The sequence below is a fragment of the Echeneis naucrates genome, chromosome 3 (genome assembly GCF_900963305.1).
Source record: "Echeneis naucrates chromosome 3, fEcheNa1.1, whole genome shotgun sequence".
NCBI lineage: Eukaryota > Metazoa > Chordata > Actinopteri > Carangiformes > Echeneidae > Echeneis > Echeneis naucrates.
This window is the reverse complement of record NC_042513.1, coordinates 17,104,900-17,131,180: the sequence shown is the minus strand read 5'-3', so window position 1 is coordinate 17,131,180 and position 26,281 is coordinate 17,104,900. Positions and strand designations below refer to the sequence as shown.

At 40.7% G+C, this 26,281-nt stretch overlaps 1 protein-coding gene across 1 annotated transcript in view; it reads left to right on the top strand.

The window, feature by feature from the left end:
- cdh8 (cadherin 8) overlaps positions 1-26,281 on the top strand; it is an 87,841-nt gene that overhangs the window by 42,015 nt on the left and 19,545 nt on the right. Inside the window, exons 3-5 of the mRNA XM_029497716.1 lie at positions 16,471-16,590; positions 23,207-23,374; positions 23,640-23,827. Coding sequence (XP_029353576.1) covers positions 16,471-16,590; positions 23,207-23,374; positions 23,640-23,827 — 476 coding nt within the window. The remainder of the gene's footprint in view (positions 1-16,470; positions 16,591-23,206; positions 23,375-23,639; positions 23,828-26,281) is intronic.

The following is a 26,281-nucleotide window of genomic DNA, read 5'->3' as shown; positions in this document are numbered from 1 at the left end:
CGTAAAAATTGAGGGGTGGTGAGAGGATAAAAAAAATGAAAGAAAATCAATGCAGGGTAGACCGAGATATTCCAATTCTAAATCCCCTATTTGGTTCCAAAAGTGGATTTTAAAAATAGCCTTTTGTTACACCTGCTTGGCTGGTTGATGCCGATGTGTGTTGAACCTCACACTCATCCATTATCTCAGGCTTCACAAAACTCCTACAGAGCCACAGAAGACATCACACCAATGATTTCACCGGTTTGCAGCCCTCACCACGAGCTCTAAGTTTACGGCACCATCTTTGCTGGAGTCGACCCCTTTAAACAGAATTTTAGTGCAAACCTACTGCTGACGAAGAGCTATTCTATTGTGTTTTTGATCCTTTCTAATGACTTGAATGGCCTTTGTTTTTCACCCCTAACGTGAGCCAGCTGTCGAAAAGCACGTCCTGTTTGTGCACTGACCACAGCTTGTAGTAAGCCTCTGTTCAGTCGCCTTCTGACGACCCAGTGGAGCGTGTGTACAACTTTGAGTTGGCACAAAGCTGAACAACCTGATGAGTAAATATGACAAAGACATTACGGAACATTTTTTATACATCTGATGGGTTTTAGTTATTTTACAGGCGCGGTATTGAATATTTGGAGCAAATTTTGCAGTCAACAGTATAAATATCAGTAATACAAGAATACAGCATTGATGTACAGCTTTCACATGATGACTTTATGACCTCCAGTACATAACTGCCAAACAATATAACACTGCCTTGAATATGTTACAACTTTATACGATGTACCTGCAAATGAAGAAATTTTTGTCCTCCAATGCTCTAATATAGTTTATCTACATTTATTTCTGTGCTCTGCAATAAACTGACAATATTTATACACCGTCACCATATCCATTAAAATATTGCTTGTAATGATAATGGAATTTTCTGACATTTGGGGGGAAAAAAAAATCAAAGTATTTTTAGAAGTGAGGATTTGAGTTAGGTGAAAAAGTGTGTAGTTGACAGCAATAAGATTTCATTCCTGGTTCTGACATCTGTGACTTTTGCTCCAAATGGCACCCGCTGCACCTATTCAGTAAAGACGTAGCAGCTGCTACACTTTATGCTATGTTTGCACTTGTTCAAAATTGGGGCTTCACTTTCAGATAAAGGAAAAGCAGCAAATCAAATCAATCAGTCTTGCAATCAGAAGATGTAAAGTCTGCCTTTGCTCAGAAATAATGAACATGGACTTGAATGATAGGATTTATTTGTAGCTATATGTCTAAAAGCAATTTAATAAAGGAGACATAAATAAGACACTCATGACAAAGAGGTCAGACACAAACAGATGATTAAAGTTAATCTTTAAACAATAAAATGAACCGATCACTTTGTCTCTGCTTCTTTAGGACCTAAAAATAAGAACTCAAAGCTCTGTTCAACATGAGCTTTTATCTCTGATGGCAGAAATAAAGCTTTCCCACTCCCTCAGTGTTGTATCAATGCAGAGCCTCCATACATGAGAATTAAAAAAAAAAAAAAAAGGTCAGGTGACATGGCTGCTCAGCTGATGTAGCAAACACACTTTGGATTTAGCAGAACAGACTTTCCAGGCTTTGCAAGGAAACTGTGTTTGCTGTTTGTTCAATGGCTTCTTGGTCCGTTGTTCTCATGGTTGGATATAAGTCTTATATGTCCACTTTCCTTGATTAAACCCATTAAATAGACTTGAAAGTAATAAAGAAGTGTCACTGGAGGTAAAATAATGCTGCAGAAGACACTTACAAGAAAATACTGATGGACAGATAGCAAGATGGGAGAAATTTGGAGAGATGAAAACTGACCAAAAGCTGAAAGTAAAAGTCAGGCGAAGTCAATAGCAGAGTAAAACAATTTAACGTGATTTACTGAATAGATTCCAATACTGTCAACATGGATAAAACAAACATAAATTGCAAAAACAGGCAGAAGAAGAAGCCGAGCTATATCTTACATGGCCATCGTGCAGTACTCTAACCTTTTACATCATGGGGGTTGGTTGGCTTCAGACTAAAGCCTGAAGTTCCAGCTGTTTTCAATTTCACCACCTATAATGCATGCTCTACTGACTGTCCAACATACTCCGTCTACTGCGGCAGGGAAAGGGCACTAAAACATGCCAGCAAGGCAGGGAAGAGATGGCATTTAGCAACCCACACAAGCTGGCAGATACCAAGACACCATCTCTGTCCATCCCTAAAAAAAATCTTCATATTCTAGGTGTATAGCACTTATAAAAACATCAGACACTGTCAGAAAGAGTCTCTTCGACGCTGCTCCCCTGAACATGTTTCTCACACCATATACCAGCCCTCACAAACATCTGCTGCACCGCTGTCCCATCCTGACATTAACTAATAAATAACCAAGAGTTATTTATTAGTTAATAAATAAAGCCACCAAAATTATGAATAAAAAAATCCCACAATCATTATGAAACCTGAAACTCCCTCCAGAGAACAGCCAAGTGTATTAAATATATGATATTAAATTAATATGAGATGGCCCACCTCCCCAAAAGCCATCAAACATCAGTGGCACATGTCAAAAACACTGTAGCTGTCAGAAACTAATGAAATGCACAATGAATTAATGTTCCCCCATAGTGCTGAACATCCGACTGTCCATACAGGAGAGATTCTTTACATTAAGATACTCGTAGCAGTCAGACTGGAGCCTTTTATCAGTACTGTGCTACAGAAACCTATGAATAACTCCTCACAACAGATGCTGCAAGTTGATCATAACAGTAACACATAAACCAAATTCACGCAGATAAAAGAAATTGATACAATTAAAGGCTTGACTATCTACAGCTGAAGTTCAATGATGTTCAAATACACTGCAGCAGAATCTCAGTGGATGTTGCTGCTGGAAGGTGCATGGTTGTCTGGAGAGCCATGTTTACAGATGTTTCAATGTCACCCCTGACACTTTGAAATGAGCCAGGTAGAAAATAGGAAGCTAATCGTGACACACATTTGTCATTTTTAGTTTAAGCAAGGTTAAGCATTAAACCAACAGGCATTTTTCACATCCTCTTCTGTCAATTCCATGTCTGGCCACTGTCAATGAGACAGTTTAGAGAGAGCGCTGTTCAAATCCAACATATTATCTCTAAGCAGAATTCAACAGATGGAGAGGTGTCCTCACAACACATGCCACATCTTGCTGGAGATAGTACTGGCGTAGCTCAACTGAAAGAGCCATTTTCTCACTCAGTCAGTCATACACTTATTCATTAATTGCCTATCTGCCCCCGGTTCTACTGACGGCTTGCTGAGCTGAGATTGTTCGCTACACTTTCTCTCTGCAATCCTGCTGAACTGCACAACGTGTTCTTGTTTACAATGTTAGACAGAGGACATTTTTAGAAACATTGCTGTTGACACGCCTCCATTTATTTAGGCGCACACAACACAGAGCTTTAGTCATTAACTTTGGGGGAAATTCATTTGCTGATAATTAAAACAGAAAATATTTTATGGACGGTGAAATTCTGTTGCTGGGTCCTCAAATAAGACACTTGACAAGTTCTATTTCCATGGTTTGTGGAAGTAATCTAAATTTTTGTGTGTGAGTTTATATATGTGTGTGTGTGTGTGTGTGTGTGTCCTTATCAACTGTGTCTCATATCAGCCAGAAGTGACAAGGGATGGTTTGAAGTCATGCTGGTGAGTGGGAGGTCCGCTCTGCATCATCGCTTTAACAGGCAAAATGAGGAGGGCTCCAGTTCGCACCTCCAACTTGGCAAATGCTTACTCATATCTGCTAAGTTGCCAGGATGCTTTCTCATACGCATTCTTCAGCATGCAGTCGTGGCTCACCCATTAATTATTCAAGGAGAGAGTTGTGGATATTTAATGTTGTTGCAGGGCCTCTTTTTTCCTGATACGCTTCTTCTCTGCATTCGTCCTTCTTTTTCCTACTGTGCTTCCCTTTCCTGCTGTATCTTGCATTGTGCAGAATGTCATTCCCACTTACTTCTGCTTTTTTTTTTTTTTTTTTCAAAACAAAAATGAAAAAGAAAAGCAGAACTTTTTTCCCCTGTTGCTCTGCAGCCAAGAGTCAACGAGAATGTGGATGTGTGTTTTTGAGCCGGCGTGCACCCTTGTCAACGCTTCGGGTGATGTTAGAACGTCGAGCAGCGCGAACAGGATCTCCTGTACTCTTATCCCTCCGCGTCTGCATTATTAATTGTCTGAGGTACCAACCATGGTTATTTGCACCCTGCGGCCACCTGGCACTCAGTACTTAAAATTAAAAGCTGCAATTGCATCCCATTGAAAGAGATAATAGCACTTTTTAAAATTGCATGTGGCTCCCACAATAGGCTTTGTGGACTTAATTTAACAGTGAGAGAAACAAAGAAAATATTACATTAAAAGGGAAAAGGGAACTTAGCAATATATTTATTTGTGTTATTTTATTTTATTTTTTTATTTTTATTATTTTTTATGTGTGTGCGTGTCTGTGCGGGTGTGTGAGCGAATACACCTTCAAGTGGCTACAGAAAAGATTCATGTGGCATTCTGTAGGCGGGAGCGGAGGGGATTGGCCAATGCAACATAAATGGGGGTGGAAAACATTCATCAAGGTGGCAGAGATTTGAGACTAGAGAGGCCCATTCAGTCACCTGCAGAGAATAAAAGGGGAGAGGCATAAAAGTCCATACAGCAAGGTAATTTGAAAAAGAAGCTGATAAGACGAAAGGATCAAATCTCCAGTGAGGACAAGGTCTTTCTCTTGAAGTCTGTCCCCATTAACTAAAGCCTTCGCTCGGCCTGTACAGTTGTTGCCAACTGTCTGATACAAGGAAGAAAAAAAGAAGAGTTATCTGTCACACTTTCAATGCTTTTACTCTGTCATAAAAATGTATAGCCTTGCTGGTAATTGAGTTTGTAACCTTTTCTATTTTTTTCTCATTTCTTGTCCAGATATGAAATGTTCAGGTTAGTCTTTTGTTTGTTTGTTTGTTTTTTATCTTGTTGTCTTGTGGACCAGCACCTAATTCAGGTGTGCTTACTCTGTGTTTTACCCTCCTGTCTTGCTGTGAGGCAGGCAGCCGGTTTGTGGCATCACACAGTCTTCTTCTTCTTCTTCTTCTTCTCTGGCTGTTTTTGTATTGGAGGTCTGGCGGCCGTATTGCTCTCAGCGCTGCAGTATGGATTTAGTCAATTTGTGGTTTTTCCACAATAGCGGTGATGTCCAGGCACACGCGCACAAACATAAAGCCACACGAAAACACAGTCAATCCTACAGCAGTTTTACTATGTCACACTGGGGGCTGCTGTGTAATTGGGTGAATCTGCTCTCCAGCACACTACAGAGATAGGCCTTTAAAATTTCACTTCACTTGTGGTGTAAACAAACCTAGGGATTACTAGGGGTGTAAATCCACGTTCCACCATTTCTGTCACTCTCCTCGACTGTCATTTATTTTCCCCTTTTCTTTCTGATAGCTACCCGCTTTGAGAGTTTAGAGGTGGGTTAGCTGTTTAGACTCTGTCTCTGTCTGCCTGCGTGAGCTTTATGACTGTTTTCGTGTGAACAATTGAGCATGAATGTGCATTTACCTCCATCGCTGATATGTGTGTGTTAGCGTGTGTGCCTGTGCCAATACTTTATGTGGCGGCATGCAACTTTCTGTCTGTGTGTTCTCGGTGATGGATTACTTTTCAGACAGCCCCGTTCTCACCGGCTGACGAAGACATTAATTCGCCAGTCACGTAGACGTACTACGTTTCAGCATTCCTCTGGGAGAACGCTTTAACCCTTCTTGCTCCAGAACAGCTGTCAGATGACAGAGTGTATTAGTTCAATGAGGCTCGCTGCTAAAAATCCACAGCACGAGTGGATTCGCTGCAGTTTGTCGTCTTAATGTAGTTGTATGGGAGGTGAAGGACCTCCGCCCACTGCCATCAGACTTTACAGCTCCTTACCAATTTGAAGATACATACAGCAAGAGGAAACATGTTTGATCATATTGGAATATTGAAAGCTGATGAAATGGCTGACTTAGGTTTGATGATCACTTCAGGCTGAACAATCCCCAAGATCTCGCCACAATTTTAGCAAAACCCCCGTTTGTCCGAAACTGTGAAATCACTTAAAAAGTTGTTTGATGTAAATTGAGCGTAACATCATGAGATTAATCATTTTTACAATTTCAGTTAGTTAAATTGTTAAATATTTACATGTTGATAAGCAACAATCAAAGTTTTGAAGGGAAAAAAAAAAAAAATCAATTCGAACCAGTGATAAGGAGACATCCAAAAACTTACCCATGTCTTGTGAACCAAAGCTCTGGCAGATTATTTCATGTTCATCTACGACTCTGTTGCTCCTAGTAGGAAGCTGATTGAATAAATTGGGCTTTAAAAACATAATCACAGTCTAAGATTACCTTTGTAATTGAAAATTTATTAACTTAACTCACTGTAGCAGAAAAAGAATATGTAATAATTTAGTGGTGCCCCCAACCTAAAATTGTCAAGGTGTCTTCTATGTCTGCACAGTGCTGTCTGTTTCTGTCTTTTTGTCTGGGCTTCAAGGGGAGTTTTCTGAGAAATCATTTGGTCTTCTGATTTGGTCTAATGGCTGACAAGAGGATTTGATTCTAAGGACATTTGCTGCTAACTTGCTGTGAGAACTTCATAGACCAGCAGGGAAACTGTGCAGTTTGTGGTTGAGCAAGAAAGCCTCAGACAGGAAATTTAAGTGGGCAGGAAATGGTTTGCTGTCCTGGAGAGCAGTCGATTGATATTCCCCTCTTATTATATTTATTTTGTTTATATAAGACTTATTAATATTTTGCCTAGTTTTCAAATATAATGTATCGTTTCATATTTTAAAAGTCCCATTTTATGCATAGTCAAATTTGTCTTCCTCAATTATAAATCAGGTCTAGGTTCTGTGCGGTGAAAGTATCCAAGTGCTCGGTCCCCACAGAAAGCCTCACAGCCTGTATTCACAATGTGAGTGCTCTTTTACTTTGCTTTTAATTTACGTCGCAACAAAGGAGTGACTGCTCTCAACCACTCACTCCCAAAACAGGGTCATCTCTCTTCTGATTGGCTCGCCTCCAGTGAGGAGCCTAACAGGACATATAAAACTACATTTGAGATAGTTTATATTCAAACATATATTCTTGTTGATACCAACACTTCTAATAGAACGTAGGAAAAATGTAAAATATGGGAGCTTTATCGTGAGTAAAACATAGCCTATATTATTGCGAAATCCCTGATAATAACACATTGGTCATGCTGCAATGTGCCCCGTCTTATTTCGTGGTATAGCCATAATCCCGGCTTCAGTAATACCGCCTGTGACTTTACATTCGCAGTAACGCACACATACACTCAGGGAGTTGTCTACTGTTGGCCTCTGAGCAGCTCAGCTGGAAATGCATTAGGCCACGTGTCTAGTTACGAGCATTTTGGCAACAACATATACAAAAGTAATTCATTTCTGGTATTAGGTAATAACTTTGATCTCTGGTTGGTTTCCAGTCTCAGGAGCTCGTGCTGATGTAGTAACCACAAGTTCATTTCCCACCACGATTCTGCATTATGCTGAAACTTGTTTTTTTCCTTTCCCAATTTTTTTTATTTTTTGGTTAGGGGAAGCATAATTCACATTAAAAACCCTCACCCCTGTGGTACAGTTCTCCAATTAGGTAACGTTTTTTTCATTTAGCCATGATAAAGTTGTTCATTAGAAAATATACTTTGCTTTATTCTTTGTTATTACTATGCCATTGTAAATGCTTTGGGAGCAATTAAACATGTGAAGTGCCCAATTTCCTGTCCTCGACTTCCAGTCCTGAACTCTATCTGCATGTTGCACACATTTACTATGAACTAATTAAAGTGAATCAATGACACAACCCTTTAAAATGGCGGCATATGTCACAGCCATCAGTGGGGAACAAAGTACCCTCTTAATTATTTTGTTCCTGTAAACGCTTTGTCAAGGCAGCGGACTCAGTGGCCGACTCCTGGAAGACGGGATGTCTTACACAGCCACGCACACATACAATCGGGCGAACAAATGCGGACGCATCTGCTGTCCCTTGTTTCTTAGTTATGGCTCCCTCTCTATCTTATGAAAGACTAGTAATCGTAGTACAACAATGACAATGTAAGTGCTTAAGTGTGATGGTCCCCTTGCTCTTCAAAAGCGCAGCATCCCTTATCCATCATTGGCTCTGGGGAGCAATTTCTTGGACGCTGACAACCATATCTTATCTTCAGGATGTTTGTTTTTTTTTTTTCTGCCTTTTGTAAGCCCGCTTCTGGCCCGTGTTGGCCAAGTCTAACTTCGAAAAGTGTGTTATGTCCTAATGTAATCACACACAGCATATCCAGAACTTTTTAGCCCCTGCAGGGTGCTCCTCATTCATTCACCCAGTTCCTCGGCTGCATCCTGTGGATCTACTGGAACACGCAGTTTAGTGTGAGTTTGCATCAGTCCTGTTATGAAGACTGATGAACCGAGGGAGATCGTGTTTTTTCCTGCATTGCAATTATTTACTGTGCCTTGCTGTAATGTGAAATACTTATATCCTCCTGATATAAATATGAAACATGGTGGTGGAGTAGAGAAGAGAGTTTTGGTCGCAGCCTGGGTTTTGGATCTGTGACAAATGAAGGGGTGGGAGTTTTCAGGATTCTCTGGCAAAGGACAAAAAGTTCACACATGCCAGTTGTTTATGGGTATGTTTATTTGTTTAAGGGTTTTCCCATAATGCCCATCTGCAGTGTTGCCATAAATGCCCATCTGCAGCCCAGGAACCTAAAACTGGCTTTGAAAATCAACTGGCGGTCCTCCAAGTATGTCATCTTCTCCTCTGAGAGAATGGGCGAACAAGGATGGATGGATGAAAGAATGCATCGAAATGCTTGTTTCCTCCGCCTCGTTACAACCGTTTCTGTGTTATCAAGAGCTTTGGCCTGCCACACTACAGAACAGCACTACACTTTGTATTTGACAACACTCTGCCTCGCGGTGCTACTCACCTCTTAATTCTTGTGGTATTCCCCATCCGTGCACATGCATTTCAATCAAATAGTTGCTACTGTCCAAAAATAAAGCCGCTAGCAATGCCTGGAGAGAAGTGCTGTCAGTCTCGCTGTCTGATCATGAGCTTTTTTGCTCTCTGCCCACAGACAGGAGAGAGCGCTACACCAGTGTCTATGTGATTGTGATCAATACATAATCACTTTCCTGTCACCGCAGTGGTGCTCTCAGGGTACAGTCCAGCCCCACCCAACAGCCATTTCAGAAAAAGAGTTTGGCACGCCATCTTTCTGACCTAGAAAGTAAGAGTGATTGCCATGGGATGTATTATCACATTTGCACTATGCTTGTGTTCATTACATTTCTTTCCAATATACAGTTTTAAGAAAAGTGATAGCTATAAAGATGAAAACTATTTACTGACCCCCCCCCAGCCCTACTCATTCCACCCCCCCCAAAAAAAAAAAAAAACATCTTCCTCCCAAGCGAGGGTAAATGACAGGGGAGCCTGAGTTAACAAAATTTATTACATGGCTTCATTGAGCAATTGTGTAATTGGCCAATTAATGCATTCTGAGGTTTGCAGTTCCTGTAATAATAGATGTTTTTTTCACATTTAATCATGTCAGTCCACAATCAAGAAGTCTGATTGTTGATAGTAATCAAATTATCACTGACACCAAGTGGGGGAGAAAAAAGTAATGAACTTTGACGTTTTCATCCAAAATAACGTGAAAAATGTACCTGAGTGCACAGGTTATAAAGTAAGTGGGGGGGGTCCAGCAGTTCTTAGTTTCAGATACTGGATGTAGGATCAATGCATCATCACATAATTATGTCAGACAGACACTGATAAACTGTGGTAGTTAAGCTGATTGCAATAAAATGAGGTTTTATTATAATTGCATAGTTTTTTGTTGTTATTTCTTTTTGCATTTGAAAGTACAGAAAGATCTTGTCTCACCAAGCTGTTTTTGCTTCAGCAATGGCAGCCTACAAACTGACTCTGACATGACCTTTTATGAACAAATGAGCACAACACAACTGATAGATGTGTGTTTAAAATGAAGCTTTTATGCTCGTGAAATGGTTCTCCTCATAAAAGGTCAGTTTTTCTTTGTTTTTTGTTTTTAACTTTATGCTGTGTTTTCTCTTTAAAATTGCAAGTATGGATTTTATTCAGGCACAGCAACGAGATTTAATATATCATCATATATACAGCCAAATTTAGCAGTTTGCAGGCATGCAGTAACCTCAGTATTCATTAGAGGTCATTGTCAAGACTAACAGTGAATTACTATCTAATCTTTCAGCAACTGAATTCTGGCCTGTTGTTTGGCATTGCTAGTTGTTATGTCTGTAAGCCATTTTCTGCTACCCAGGTAGGGCTCACAGTTGGAAACAACACTTGCATCTGACCAATGAATATTAATTATAAATGCTTTAACTTCAGTAGAGAGAGTAACCCTAGTTTTTCGCCACTGTATTCAGCAGACTAATTTAGGAAGCCATCTAATGATGATGTGTTAGGTAATAACTTCTAGCTTCCAGCAGCTAATTTTGGGTTGTGTCAGCTCATTTTGTTTAACTAACAGGTTGACATTTTCTCCTCTCTTCTTTTGTGATTTTTTTTTTTTAAGAAATAATGAAATAACACATATCTGTTCCTTTCTTCTGAGAGAGCATTTCAATTTTATAATTGCTCACACCTCCTGTTGACTAATGGCAGTAGTGTGTGGTGGCCTTTGTGCCCCCCCCCCCCCCCCCCCCCCCCCATCCCCTTTTTTTAAGCAAAACTTTATAATATCTAATTTCTGCTTCCTGCATGTATTGTAAAAATAAACCAATGCTGCGCTGGTGGGCACACTTCGGCCCCTCTGCTCCTCTCCCCATATATTTCTCCCTCTTGCTTTCAATCCCCGCAGCGTAAAGCCAGTCAGACATAAACAGCATTGTTTTACCTGGGTAGGGCTCACAGCAGGGCACTGTTAGCCCCACGCCTCATGCGGCCCACAGCTCTCCCCATGCCTCAGTGATATCCCTTCTCTATGGCTCAGTGCCTGCATACATATGAATGCCCCCTGTCTTCTACCCTTCACGCCTCTGAGCTGGTCCGTGCCGAGCATGGCGGGGTTGTTACACAGCCGCCATTGGATGCAGGGATGTTGTGGAGAATTCCAGTAATAATAAATGAACTGTAATGATACATTCCTTTGTGCGATCATAGGTATGATGACACTTGAGCCAAAAGTGCTTCCCCGTGGTGTGGTTTGCTAAGTTATATTATGGGTGAATTCTGTGCAATAAGAGTTTAAAAATAAAAAATAAAAAATAGATAGCTCATGTTCCTGTGAGATCAACTGGAAAATAGAACCTGTGTAAATGCAAATATTATAATGAATGCCTGGTAATAGTTTTCTCTAGTGCAGTTTTTTGCATCTTGCACAATATGTCATAAATGGACCTGCATTTTTGCAAATATATATTAAGCGTACCTTTGACTGTAGTATAATATTTTGTTTCTTTCGGCTTCTTAAATGCAAACACACACACTTTTATTTATAACAGCAGAACATGGATATTATCATCTGACACTGGTGAATGAATGTTTTCCCATTTTTTTCTTTTGCAGCCCAGCAGCCACATTTTGATATTTTAGAAACTCAGTCATGGTCATTGATTTCCTGTATTTTGACCGATATGTTGCTTTTTTAATGGTGGAGATATTCCTGAAGAGTCAAAAAAAAATAATTAAAATATCCGGCATAATATTTAAATACCTCAGTATTTCTTTTTCTGTATTATGATGACTCAGCCTTCCATCTCCGTGGCCTTATGCTATTTGTGTCTCCTTGTAACGCATCTATGGGAATAAGCGGGTCATGGAAATTACTTGCAATGTCCTTCTGCTGCCATTGTGTGCCACATTGTGTTGCATCCCCTAATTTATCCCTACCCTGGTTCAAGGGAGATTCCTATTGATTGGCTTTCACTGAGCCAGTGTACAGAGTAAATAGGAAGTAGGTGCCCTATTATCTGTGGAGGTAGATAAAACAGAAGGCTCGAACCCCATGTCTTTATTTCAGGGCCCATCTAGGGACAACGGGCCCTTCAAACCAAAGGGCAACAGCAACTATCAGCATGGTATTAAATCCTGAGATTTCGATTAATGAGATTACATTCACGGTGGGAAAATAAGCGTGAACGCAGGCTATTTTTTCATACATGCTTTATGTGTGTCACCCTGTGGGTTACTGCCCAAACCAACAGAAGGAGATTTGCTTTCCCCAAGAGAAGGTAACATGCAATCTTTCCATATCTGGGCATCTGCTAGGCAGCAGGAGAAGTCTGAGACAAATCCAGTCAGACCAGAAAAAGCGTGATTGCACCTACTTCCACATGTCTGGCAGGTTTGACCAAAAATAGTGTTTACTGTAAGTAAAACTGTTCAGGTTGAAAAGCTGCCAAAGCAGCAGGGGCGTGCAGGACATCACACACATTTTATGTTAATATTTTCTATCGTGGGCTTTTTGCAGAGCTAATTCCACCCCGCGCGGCTTTTGTTTTGAGCAACCATTCAGCTTTTCATCCCCGGAAGTTTAAAGGTGTTGTGTTGCTATTATTGTAATTGCTACAATGCTACAGGCTTCAAATAAAAGCCAGAGACAATGTCCCCTCCTACAATTGAGTTTCTGTGCCCGTTGCCTGGCCTACAGCTGCATCCATCTCTGCAGTGTCCCTGAAATTTCTGTGCATTATCAAGGGGAAGGATGAACTAATCTGCAGTGATTTGAAATAGGACCAAAACACTGGCTTTCTTAATCTTTCATTTTTTTTTATCAGGGATGGTGAGGAGCATTTTACCCCTGTGGGAGGGAAAGGAAGAGGGAGCTATTTCATGCTCCAGCAGTTCCACAGTTTTTATGAAGATTTTTTCCCTACTCTTTACTACACCCGTTTCAATTCATGGTGTAACTAAATTTATAAAGCCTGTTTGCAATAGTCAGACACCTTTTAGAAGTATGAAGGTACTTTTCACAATTAAGGATGCGCAGATGGCTGCCTTCTCGCTCTGTAGTCGTAGTAATTTAACTTAAAGGCAGATAAGGAGCTGTATCTCTGGGAAAAAAGGAGGTGCAATTTCCTTAGCTGTCTTTCATTTTATTCATTTGACAATTGGCAAACACCTATGGCACACAGGATGTAATTCGCTTCTCAGCATTACTGCATGAGTGCACCAATTTGGATTATTGCACACACATCTGTGGAATGTAATTATGTTTTCTTACATTATGTCAACCAGTTCATTTGATATTTTATTTACTTGTTTGTTTGGGGGGAAGTTGCCACACGCTAATTTTTCACAGACATGGTTTACCGTTATTGAGGCGTTATTCTATACAGTGTTCTCATTTGCATCATAACCTAGGCTGCTCATGGTAAGTGCAATGCAGTAAGTGCTTATATAGCTGATTTGAAATAAGTGGAATCAGTTTATTTCGCATAAAGTCAGAGTAAGTGATCTAAGGGGAGAAAAGTCGAAGTGTAGCAGCAGCTGACACCCAGGTATAATGTACTGTTTCTGTTGAAACACAGCACAAACAGAAACAAAAAGAGCACATTGATCTGCTGTGATCTAAACACTACAAAAAGGCATGCGGTGTAACAAGCAGGAGGAAATTTACAAAGTAAGCTTTGGCAGCACAACAGCATAGGTCATGATAAGACTATGAATTACTAGAACACCTCAGTCTCAGAGGACCACTTGAGGCTCTCTCACTGTGAAATAATTGGGTTGCAACAGTGAAACTCCAACTGCAGTTAGAGTCTAAAGGTGGCGTTTGCTTTGTTTTGCTGTTGCAGGACCACAGACGCAGCAGTGACTATTAATCAATGGCGGACACGTGTAGCTAACGGCATAAAGAGAGAGACGAGTTCAGAAACTGTACCATGCGGATCTGAAAAAACATCACTGGTGAATTGCTTCTCAACAAAAACCCTCTCTCCTGTTTTTTCTATATTGGACATGTTTTTGTTTTTTTTCTGTATGTGTGTGTGGTTTTCTTTTTGTTTGTTTTTGACACGGTATTCCCAGTTTGTTTTTACCTCACTGGATGTATCTTGAAGATCAAGTGTTTACACTTTCCCTCTGTTTTATTAGAAGTTCTGGGCTTCCATAAGATGATATAATTGTGGTTTTCAGAGCCAAAGCTTCTCTTTGGAGCTCTTTTGTTTTCAGGTCGATCAGTCGATCAGAAGATACTCCAAGACTCTTGCTCAGAGACTGTTTCCAACCTGGTAACGTTGTGAGGATGCTGGATATTTTCTTGTGACATCACAAAGCCACAAGGTCCTGGCAGCTGGTTTCAAAGCTCAAGATTCTGAATAGAGGCTGTGAGCATTTCCCTGTGGACTGAGACCTCTGATACTTTCACAGGATTAGTAATAGAACTTAGACCTGATTTATAATCAAAAGGTACAAGGACATCCACCTTTAGAATATATGGGATCTGTAGGTCATCGCTGTTCAGCAGATCAGTTGGAGCCCTGGGCTGTGCTTCTTGTGGCAAAAAAATCCAATCTTCTAGCAGAATACAGATGTCTGATTTGTTGGTTACATGCTGTAAACTCTGCAAGCACTGTGTTTCCATCACATCTGTCATTGCATTTTTACCTATTTATTTATTTATTTTTATTCCCATGTTTTAATTCGTGACTGGAATCGCTGAATCACAGAGAGAAAAAAACTGCACTCTTTGCAGCAAGCCTTTCTTCAGTGGACAGACTTTAGACACCCGTGGCAGGATCTGCGCTGTATGCAACAGGGGACATCTCCCTTTGTTGTCAGATCACCACCAAACATCTTTCACGGAAACAATTACCATACCATCTGTAGCTTCCCGCCAGCACGTTGCTTGCTGCCGGCACGTCAGCAGTCGCTCCCCTCTCGGTTTTTTTCCCCCCCCCTCTCTCTTTGACACACAGTCCGTCACACCGAGACTGATGAGGAGCGAGGTCAGTGTGATTTAAAATTGATATGTTTAATTGCGTTAATAGTCGCTTTGCATTCTTTTTTTTCTCTCTGATACCTTATAATGGAGCTGTCAGTGATGGATTGAATTCTCACTAACCTATTTTATGCTTTGCCTTGAGCGGTTGGCAGTGTTGGTATATTGATGAAGGTCCCTACATACATTTCCAGCAAACCTTTAATAAAGAACTTAATTTATGTCCTGCTATTGTCACTATGATGGGAATGGCTGATCGTTCTTGAGTTAAAGGAATAGTGATATTAGAGAGCATTACATGTCTCACACATCCTCCATTATTCCAAATGATTGAATTCTTTGAACTCTTTGTTTGTTTTCTTTTGTTTTGATTTTTTTCTTTTTTGTTTGTTTCTGCTTTAGGCAGTGTTCCTCAAACACACACAGTAAATATGATTATCTGCTAACCTTGAGAAGTGTTTTCAGGTGCTGAAACACAGCTGTTTTGTGCATATTTAAAGTTTACAAAGTCATGAATCCCAACAGCTGTTGTTTTATATATGGAGTTACTGTTCCTGCCGTGTTGTCATAAATAAGTGACAAAGCCATCAGTACCGCATCGATCGCAGACTGGCTAACATATCCAGCAGAAGCTAACATTACAGGAAGGTAGATGACTAATCAGCTCTGACATGGCTGATTTGCTCAGTTAGGTCAGACACACATTATAACATATTTCATCTGAAGTCATGTCACATTTTGCTGCAGGTAATTGACACTTTGATGCCAGAACTGTACACACCCAAGTGAAAGGCAAATTAAGGATGGCGTAGAACATTCCCAGCATCAGTTTGTGTGTGCTCATTCACATAAGGTCTGTACTCAAAAAGGCTGAGACATTGTGAAGACCTCAAGTCTTTACAGGGATAAAATCTGAGAAAAAAGAAGGGTGGTGTATTTGATTATTTTGCTGAAGTGAACTGGAGAGTGTCTAGAAACACTGTGCCAAAAAATTTATTATTTCCAATGGTTTGTTTCTATTTAACAAAGAAATAGAATACTTTTATTACATTTTTTTGGAAGTGAAGTTGAAGTTTTCTATATCAAGATGAAAGAAAACAATGGACAATCATGGTGTTTTTTTCCCCATTTGTTTTGGTTTCCTTTTAAGAGTGAACCATGCATTTCAGTGCCCATCCCCATTCCAATAAATTTCATACACTCTTTTACTTTGGAAATTAAAAATATGCAGATTAAGCTCAGAACCGTTCGATTTCATGTGTACTGCTGATGTTTCAGATATTACAAATATTAAGCAAAGGTGACAGATGAGTTGACTCGCCAAGGGTTCAATAGTGTCATCTGAACTGCACTTCACAGCAATGTAGAGATGGCTGCCTCTGGAGTTACACCTCATAATCGTGCCTTTCTGCCCCACAGGTACCCCAGTTGCCCGGGTAACAGCTACCGATGCTGATGATCCAGTGTATGGGAACAGCGCCAAGCTGGTCTACAGTATACTGGAGGGACAGCCGTACTTCTCTGTAGATCCAAATTCAGGTAAGAGCAGCGGCCCTCTTTTTGTTTCCAACTGAAATTAACCACAAAAGACATGGCATGCTAAATGCAACACACACAATCACAGAGAGGACCACTATAATCTCCATGACTTAAAAAAAAAAAAAGAAAGAGAGCGACACAAAAGGATGACACCTCTGTGGTACAGCCTGACAACGAAGCTCTTTGTGCTGTTATTCATTGTTTGCCTGACAAAGCCTGAAGAAGATCTGTGTGAGATCGAAACGTTGCTTCATTAAATTTAATGGGAGCTATTAATATAGTGTGCAAGTCCTTTGTCTGTTTCTAACCAATGGAGAGCATAATGTATTACAAAATGAAATGAATGAACACCACGCCCATGACGGGACAAAAAGGAAAGAAATAGGCTTTACAGTAAGACTGTGATTACATCAAAGGATTATTTCAATAGTCTTTTTCTTCTGGACAGGGCCGGGCACATGAGGCCAGAACCTTTTTAGTATTTAACATTGTCCCTTTTCATTACCGTCTCTCGACCTGGATAAATGAGCTTACAAAGTCGCTTCAAGTACCAGGTTATCACTGTTTGACCAAATCTTTACATAAGTAAGACCGAAGGAGCAACTTTACATTGCACATAAATTTATATTGTAAGGTCCGACCTCAACTATGAAGCCTATTTTAGAATCCAGCTGCGTTATCTGAGCCCCCAAAAACAGCTGGGGATTCAATCCGGAGCAATTTTAAAGGAAGAAGTAAAAAAATGATTGCTCTAAGTTTTCAAGTGTCAGTTAAATAAATGGCATGGCTGCCACCACAGTGAAACGATGAATATAAATTTAGTATAAATCCTGCCAAGTGCTGTCTAAATGTTTCCAATCTTTCCATGGCAACTTCAATATGACAAGGTTTTCTCAAAAAAAAAAAAAAAAGTGCTTGAACTGACACAGCACAAATAGATTGTAGTTTTGTCCCAGAGAAAAAAACTTTTCTATGCGTTTTGAAGGAGAAGGGATGCTGACCGGGCTTTTCAATGACAGGGGGAAATTAAGCTTGTGGCCTTTGATCATCTGATAATTAAGGTCTTCTGTTTTCTCTGAGTTTTGCCAAAGATTTTAGACTTTCGCCGTCCTCCATTCATCTTGAAAGGTGAAGCTGTTCTAAGAATGTCTACTTTGCTTCTCAAATAACATATTTGCTGCGGTAAAAGTACGATGAAGCTGAACAAATCAAAAAAATATTTCGAGATTAAATTTTTTTTTCCAAACTATCCAGTCATGTAGCACAGTGGTTATGCAGCATCGCAGGTTGGGGCTTGGTTTCATTTAGCCAAAAGGCGACAGTTCGACAAACATGTTCATTAAGCACTGCAGCCACCTCTTAATGTCTTCTTTATAATAAATGCAACGTGTCATTTATTCAAAAATGAGGTTGCCTCTAAACAAAATCTGGAGAACGATTATGCTGTCATCACACTGTAATTGGTAAAGCATCATTTCTAGGAGCCAGTGAGAAAATCAGTTTTGCTTTTTGGCCACTTGCTTAACTGTGACATATAAACAGCAACGAGGCATCTACATCCTTTAGATAAATGCACATGAACAAGCTGGCGTTCATGATGGAGGGTTGTCCCACATGCAGAATCTTTCACACGAGATTTGACCAACAAATTGATCATAATCCATTAACATCGAGCGTTCAGTTCCTCATTAGTGTATATTGATTTCAAATGTTTTTTGCGGTATAGGTCTCTGTGCTGCCAATACTGTGGATTTCGATGAGAGAGAGGGAGAAAAAATGAGTGACGTGATGGCGGTGAGGGAGAGGGCGTCTTTTTAATATGCATGTGCACTGCTTGCAGGTGCTGAAAGTTCCACAGGTTCCAGCAGGTGGAGATGCAACAGCTTCCCCACCTGCTGGCCCACTTGAGGTAATCCTACTGTGTTGTGTTGCATTAGCTTTAAAATTCATATGTTTCCTGAAAGGACAAAAAGGTTTTTATAGTAGGGGAAAAAAAGCACTTATCAGAAAACCGAATGGCAGCTATGTTAATGTGTGTTGTTAACCACAAAGTATATGTGATGCCGTTATATCACTTCGGCCAGTTCCAGCGCAGCCATTAGGGACGGCATTACCAAATGCTAATAGGGAGCTGACTGTGTTGGTTTTCGATTTTTTTCTTTTTTTTTTAAGTTGTGCAACAACAACAACAACAGGCCTGCAGGTAATTTAGCCCATCTGTTTTCTGAGATCTTTGTGGATTATGACTGCATGAGGCTGCTACTAAGGCAGTTTCCCTTTGCTACCTGTTCCCTCTGCAGCTGCACGCATGCTAATGTTTCAAAACACACACAATTCACTGAGGCAAAAAACAAAACAAAAAAAAAAAGCACTAAACAAAGAAACGTGTATGGCTGGCGGCTTCGTAGCTAAACTGAGAAGTGCACACTCTTAATTAAACTGCGAAATAATGCAGTTGGTACAAGGGAAGGAAAATTGTCAAATGTGTTAAACAAGAAGGGGAAAAAAAAAAAAACACGTTGATATAACCGAGTGAAATCGAAATAAAACCCATTCACTGTGTCAGTGGCTTCCAATAAATTTAATAATTCAACATTTGATCTCACAGAGATCTTCGTCAGGCTTCGTCAGACAACAGTTAATGACATCACAAATGAAAGGTATCACACACACACAACATTACTCATGGCTGATTGGAATCTACATAATATAATCACCTCGGCCCCTACGGCAAGCCAGGGTGGCGTTGAGCTGGTGCTGATTTGCAGCTGGAAGTGTGGGCAAACATATGCCCCTATCGCTGGGACACAAAATACACCGGGTTGGCTATTGTGTCTGCCCCGGTTGAACCCGGTCATCTGATGGTGACAGCATCACCGCTTATCTGATAGTGATGTACTCAACATCACCATGAGTCATGATATTCATTATTAAAACCACAGAATTATCAGATGATTTATACAAGTGGAGCTTTGTACCACTGAGCTGCAAGCCTCCATCAGCTGATTGGATGGTCCAGATGCTAAATGGGCCAGTGATCATACGCAGCTCCTTTACATCATTGGCTTACGAGTTCAAAATGATAATAATGATATTAATAATAATAATGATAGTCACTACTTCTTCCTTTCACAAGGCGAAACTCTTCAGGAGTGTCATGATGCATAAAGTTATCTGCAAACAGATTCCTGATTGGATCTTTAATTGCTTTTTTGGCTGACTTTTTGTCATGTGTCTGTAAGCAATATGATTAAATAATGGTGAAATTACATTAATAAGAAATGAGATGGAAATCGACAACTCACAATTTGGAAAGCAGCACACAATAAACAAGCTGAAAAGAAAGGCAGCCTCAAAATTTATGTGCATAATTAGGATGAGTACTCCATTCAGCACATAGGAGCGTGGCTCGTCACCAACGCTATATGTTTGAAATAAGAAATGCGCTGAACGGACAGTTTAAGGATTAGCATTCATGCTTTGTACAATGGTGACGCACATGCAGATGGCTCATTCAAGAGAGCCAGATGTTTTAATGAATGTTTAAGAAAAATAAAAGGTAAGAGGAAAACAACAATTAGAATGCATTCAATAAATAAATAAACACCATGCCCTAATTCATCACTTGGTTAATGGTCGGTGAAGAAAAAAAAAAAAAGTTGAGGCAAATATCTATGGAAATGAATGTTTGTCTATCCTCCCTTTTCAGTGATTAGGAATTAATTTGAATAATTAACGATGATCAACAGAGATGCGAGTGTTGCTTCGAGCAGGATAAGTGAAGTATGTTCCTGTGTGTGTGTGTGTGTGTGTGGAGGAGTAAGTATGGCTGATGTGTTTGTGTTGCTGTTTTTATTTATGGATATATTTGTTTGTGTGAGTGAAATTGAGGTAGGCCAACCTCACTAATGCCAGTCAGAACACTCACTAGTCAGTCAGTCTTGTGACTCAGACTCATGTAACAAATATGAAAGACAATTCACACCAGCAAACACTCATATATGCCTTTGAGCAGAGCAGGTGACACGAGATGAATTATATTAAATTTTTTTTGTTTGTTTTCTTTCTGTGAAGTTGTGATAATGTTCACTCGCTCCATCCTTTAGAATTTGCTACAGCTGCAGTTTGTGCCACTGTAATGCAAACACTTCACTTCCTGCAACCATTTCAAATGAGAACTCCAACTTTTCAGTGGACAGAAAGCCTTTATTTCTTGAAAGGGCTTTTTATCTCCGATGAGGCTCACTGCAGTAAGTGAATTGTCTCAGATACCGTTGTTTCTGATTTTCATACCCATCCACGGGTGTGACAGCCCACTAATTCTCCCAATAGCGGAATAGCCTGTGGAGCAGTCTTTAGTGCAAACAACAATAAAATCAGAAAAGGACTCTCACTGTCAGAGCTGGCGCTCCGAGGACAATAACCTGTTTATTTCTATGTTGACAGCACATTGTGCCCCAGCATTTTGAGACTTTGATATTAGATTGAATTTATAAACAAGGTGTTTGGCACATCTTGTGGAGTGGCGCTAACCAGTGGTACTGAAACGAGGATTCAGTCAGCATGTTAAACTCGTACTCAGACTTGCGTTTTGATATGTATGATGGCGCCCCCCGTGTGGCAGGAGCATTAAAAGCCTGCAGATACAGGTCAGCAGCTTCAGTTAATGTTCACGTCAAACATCAGAAGGAGGCGAAAATGTGATCTCAGTGACTCTGACAGCGGCATGATAGTTGGCTGGTGTGAGTGTTTTAGAAATTGCTGATCTCCAGGGATTTTTTCATTCGCAGCAGTCTCTGGAGCTTTTAAGGCAGAAAGGTGTGAAAAACCTAAACTATCCAGTGAGCAGCAGCTCTCCGGTCAGAAACACCTTGCTGATGAAAGAGGTCAGAGGAGACCGGCCAGACCAGTTGGAGCTGACAGTAACTCAGATAACAACTCAAAATGCACAACACATTCAGTCTTTAGGTGGAGGTGCTAGAACAGCAGAGGATCATGTCAAGTTCCCCTCTTGTCAGCCATGAACCGAGACTTGAGGCTGTAGCGCCCAACCTGTGTGATGAATATGTATTTCTATTCCATCAACAAATGGTAGGGTTTTTTTTTTCGCATATTTCTTGATAAAGTTGGTTTGAATAGATCATTTTGTAATTATCATTGTAATTGTGTTTGTGGGCGGCATAGTGGTGTGGTTAGTTCACCTCACAGAGGAAGTTATGGATTCCCACAGTGCCTGAATGGGTTCCTGCCAATTCCTCCAGCTTCCTCCATCAGTCCAAACACATGCACATTAGGTTAATTGATGAATATAGATATTGCATGGGTGTTTATGTGTTTCTATATTGTCTCTATATGAGCGTTTGGCCTGCCCTTGCCCAGTGGCAGCTGGGATTTGTTTCAGCTGCCAGCACAAATAAGCATCATAGATAATGTATGGATTGATGGATTATTCATGTGTTGTGTCTTTGTGAAACTGAAGGGTTAAAATCAAAATACCAACTTTGGTGTGCACAAAACAAGCTGACAAATAATAGGTGAAAGAATACAAATGGTCAAGGGTCTAGAAATGGTGGTTTATGGTGCCAGTGTGGCCAGCTGATCCAAAATGATTTGCTGTGATGATCCCATGGTGAGCAAAAACACAGGTTTTTGTTGCTTTTTATGACTGTGCAAATATCAATGATTTATAAAGAATGATAGTGATAGCGTGTCATGCTGGAGTAAAAACCAAACCCCAAACCCAGTGAAATAAAGGACTTTTATGTATTTCCCAATTTACATTTTCAAAGCAAGGCTATAGCTTCATCCAACCGGCGCAGCCTTGTTTGCCGAGCTTGAGGTAGATATTTTCTTACATCCAGTTCTTGTCCTTCACATTCTGTAGTTGTTAGATCATCAGTGTTGTGTGTGACCTCCAAAAAGGAAAACTGACCCTGAAATTGTGCTACATCTCTGAGGAATATCTATCTCAAGAATGGAAAATGGAGGCACACACAACATCCTAACCCCTCCCATGTTTTTCATCATAGCCAAGCATATTCTCATTGTCTGAAGCAGCTCAGGATCGAGGCAGGGTGTCATGCCAAAGCCTGGCTTTTATGAGGGGTTTTATATTCATTTGATGATCCTGCAGGCCTCTGTTTCCTGAGTGGATTATCTGTATATGCCGGAGCTGAGCCCTTTTTATATTCAGTCAATAAGGTCCATTCTGCATACAATATTCAAGATTATACAAGACAGACAGCATAATTCACACTCAATCAGAATACAAATGACTACAGACAGCAAAACAACGTGTTCGAAGACAAACACAGCTGGAGCTGGCTCAGTCATGACCACCTCGCTGTGCTGTCAGAGACTTGCTCCTTCACAGGATGAACTTGCAGGGAAATCTTGGACGTTTTGTTTTTGTGAAGGTGTGGTCTGAAATAATGCATGGTATAACCTTGAGACGCAAGGTGTGGATGAAGGTTGCAGTTCGTCTTGCGCTTTTCTTTTCTTTTCTTTTCTTTTTTTTTTCAATAATGCTCCCATGAGCATCATTAAAATGAGCTACAGAGTATATCAGTTATGTTTATAATTGCACTAATGTGTTATGAACTGTTTCCACTTCCAGCGACCATAAAGATTGCTCTCCATGGGATGGATCGGGAGATGAGAGAAGAGTACCTGGTGGTAATTCAGGCTAAGGACATGGGAGGACACATGGGGGGCCTTTCTGGAACGACTACAGTCACCGTCACACTCACAGACATCAACGACAATCCACCAAAGTTCTCCAAAAGTGAGTAACTTCGTGGCCCTAAACAAATTGAATAGCGAGGAGAGGCAAATTACTGCCACTCTAAATGAGTATTTCGCTGATGGGTCATAATTGGGAAAAATAAATGTTATCCTCTAAATTTCATCAAACAGGCTCCTCAGAAGCAATTTTTTCTCTAACTGCCGCAATGTGTAATGATGATGCAGTGCTGTAATATGCTTGCACAATTTGGTTTAATTTGATAAGCATTTCTAGAGGCCAAAGATCCATGTCTCTCCCTCAACAGGTCTCTACGAGTTTGTAATACCTGAAGATCTACCGTTAGGGAAAATGGGCGGCAAGGTGAAGGCCAATGACAGAGACATCGGTGAGAACGCCAGGTCAACATACAGAATCATTGAGGGAGACGATCAGGGCATCTTCGAGATTTTCACAGACACACAGACACAAGAGGGGATTCTCCGACTGAGAAAGGTAAGACCTTGAGATCCCGCTAGAAAAGGCTGAAGTCGCTTCTTCATCCTCTCTGTATCTGTAAGTCAACGGCTGCAGAGGTGGCGGGGTGCACTTTCTAATGTTCGCAACAAATTTAGCAACTGCACTGATCCGTTACATCTAATCAACCAGAGACGTGGGCAAATATTGCATTTAAAAAAAAACCCAACAAAACATTTTTTTCATGCATAAATGGCATGCCAACATAAGGCCAGATTGCTCAGGCTCCTCTGTGCCACTTCTGTGTCTTAACATTTGAGAGAAGACTCCAAGTGTAGCATTAAATATTAAAACAGTTGGTGACTGAGTAGTTAGAGAGCTAGAGGAGTATTTGCTTGTTGTATATTGTATGAACCCTTATTTTTTGTCAATGTAAAACATTCTATGGCAGAAGAAAATGTCACTATTGCACACTGCCTGCTTGAAGTAAAGCATTAGGTTTCGAGCAGGAGTGGCCATACGAAGAAATTGAGCAAATATTATAAAATATCAAAAAGTGCCAATTTCTTTATTTTCTTACAATATACTGTTATTTTCACATTTTACTCTATTGAGCTGCAGCTGTCTTAGCTTATGGCAAATTGCTACATATTGCAAATGTTTTCAGACTTGACTCTAATGGTTATATTGTGTTTGGCTGACATCAACATCACCATTGCCATAAGAGCAGATGGGCCTGATCCTGAAGTTGTCTGTTGCAATGTTAACACATCCACATATGAGACCTGCATTTTTATTTTTTTTTTTTTTCCCAACCCGAAGCAACCTCATCACAGTTGTTCTTGGATAACTGCCTCACTCAAAGGTACTTTGGCAGTGGCTGCTCCAAGAAGAAAAGACAATACATTTTAAATTTCTTCATCAAACTATTCCCAGGTGTGTGTTCCTGAGGCGAACAAGCAACGTTCCTGTCATAAAATCTGATTTTGTTTCACCTTGAGGCGAACACTTTAGCACATAATGACATTCTGCATAGTGTTGTTGGTGGAGCATTGCATTGAATTAGCAGCATTACATTCATCAGGTAATTCAAAAGTGAGGCAGAGGCCAAGATACATAAGAGCAGCCAGGCCTTGGTACATTCATTTTCAACCGCTTATCCATCTCCAGGTCGCGGGGTGCTGGAGCCAACCCAGCTCACTTTGGGGGAGGTCAGGGTGCACCCTGGACAGGTAGCCAGTCCATCACAGGGCCAACACACAGACACAGACAGAGACCAACAACCACTCACACTCAGACACCGACAGGATCAGTGCTGTCTCTTTGGACGGTGGGAGGAAACCCACGCAGACATGGGTAGAACATGCAAATTCCACACAGATAGGCCCCAGGCCGGGAACCGAACCCGCGACCTTCTTGCTGTGGGGCAAGAGTGCTAACCACTATGCCTGCCACGCCACCCTGCCTTGGTACAATTTCACACAATTCTTTGTGTGTGCAGAACAAATATGGATATAAAATCTGGTTAAAAGATGTATAATCTTGGACCTGGACACCAATGTCTGCCTTTAGACATTCAGAGAATGCAGTTCCTATGTCTCGCTCAACGCTGAAATTTACATTTGAATGCAACAACGCATTTTAATAACACTGTGACCTGCAAGCTAGTTTAGACAAAGCTGTATCTCAAGGACAACTGTATAAAATCTGACTGCGATATAAACACATACTATCAAAGACACCAACACGCAATGCTATTTATATATTTATATATTCTGTACTCTAAGTTTATGGAAGCTTTGCCTGGTAGATGATGTTTGCATATATTGAATCATACGCATGATTGATGGATGGGCGTTCTCAAGTCTTGAGTCATGGTAGGTTCAGTGTCTGGAGAGAACAGCTATACATCACTCAAACAAGAAATGCCATTGTGTTGTGATGTAAAATGACATTACCCCAAGGACACGTGGTGTGACTTTGTCGAAGTGTGAACAATAAACTGCGTGGGAGGCGGAATGTATAAGCACCATGCCAATCTGTTGAGACTTCATCACTGCCATGGAAAAAACCCCAAAAACATCAGGGCTGAAGAACACAAAGTCATAAGATCTCAAACTGTTGACAAAGCAAATGTCAAATGTGTTGGCTTTTTTAGGCAACCTCCACTTCCATGTCCTGCAGAGAGCCTCGCTCTCCCCATGTCTGCTTGGCTTTCTCTCTCTGCAGCCCCCCGAGTCCGGTGGCCACATCACAGAGGGTTGATGGGCAATAATGTGACGGGAGAGTAGCGAGGCATTTGCACACTTGGTGGTTGTTGTTGTTGTTTTTTTGCACCTGTCCTGACAGCAGGGCCGCGTGTTTAGACGAGTTAAAAGGAGCAGGTGTTACGCCTTCGCTGTTTCGTTCTGTGTCCTCACTGGTGTTATCTTGCACCCAAGGTGACAGAAGAAAAGGCTCTGTGAAACTCTTTCTCCAACGCATCCCCATCCC